We start from the raw sequence: 1,010 nt of genomic DNA, 5'->3' as shown, positions 1-1,010 counted from the left end.
TATATATATCCTTGTTTGCTTAAATGGCCGTGTGCATGTATGGAGAGGTCATTTCATTAGGTAGACGACCTAAGGTATTATACTACACAGCATACTGCGGCTGACAGTATATATATATATAAGTATATATATAAAATGCGTAATACACCTTTTGCTGAAAGCTCATGAACGGCTGTAAGCTGGAGCTGACGAGAGAATAATGCAAAAGTGACATGGATCCAATACTACGCTAGTTTGGCTAGAAACAACACAGCAATTAATAGTGTTTATTTATCCTGTATTATTCGATGATGCGCCGCTTCAAGCAGCTCTCACTATCGCCACACTTCTGCATAATAATCACAAGTTTGTACACATTTCTCGTTTTTCGGGTCGTTCTCCATCAATTCTCACGCCAATGAACTATCAAACAATGAGCGATGCACAATAGAGTTCGAAAATCTACATTTCGGGGGCATATTTCCGTTTGCGATTACTCGATAGCCTGTACCTGTGTCCCAAATCCTTGCTGCACAGCTATGTAGTAGGCCATTGCAGCCAGCATCATCACGATAAAAGATATTGGAATTGGAATACTGGTGGTGAAGACTGTCCGCACCCCATCCACAACAGAAGATATCATGCTTGTTTCCGAATTGGATTCTGCCAGCTCAGCTTTGGGCGCTACAGAAATACGACGTGAAGACGAATAGTGAATCAGTTGTATTCTGGTTCATCTCGAGCGGAAGAAAATGAATAGTATGCATACAAAGTGTGCAAACTTAATTTTGGCGTGGTGCAATCTAGGAGTTAAGGATGCCATTTTGACTTGCGCCATGAATCAGTACCTTGCACAAGCAAGCAATCCAAGCTGGAACATGACAAGAAATAATCCCGACAATGAATGTGTTTGAATATGAACAATAATTGGTCAGTGTTAAAAGCCTATGAATATGATAAACATAATGTCGCCGGCTACATACGTACACTGTACTTCCGAAACTGTCGTTTCATGTAGTGGGTGGAATGTG

The 1,010-nt window shown here is 40.9% G+C and overlaps 1 protein-coding gene across 1 annotated transcript; it reads right to left on the bottom strand.

Annotated features, from left to right (window-relative positions):
• Nucleotides 1-472: 472 nt before the first annotated feature.
• Nucleotides 473-663, bottom strand: SARC_17054 (hypothetical protein; the record flags this gene model as incomplete). The annotated part of the gene is made up of 1 exon (XM_014288850.1): nt 473-663. A coding segment is annotated over one exon (191 nt), but the record flags the coding sequence as incomplete, so codon positions are not given.
• Between the last annotated feature and the right edge of the window lie 347 nt (nt 664-1,010).

The sequence above is a fragment of the Sphaeroforma arctica genome (assembly GCF_001186125.1).
Source record: "Sphaeroforma arctica JP610 unplaced genomic scaffold supercont1.9616, whole genome shotgun sequence".
NCBI classification, from domain to species: Eukaryota; class Ichthyosporea; order Ichthyophonida; genus Sphaeroforma; species Sphaeroforma arctica.
This window is presented reverse-complemented; position numbering and strand designations above follow the sequence as displayed.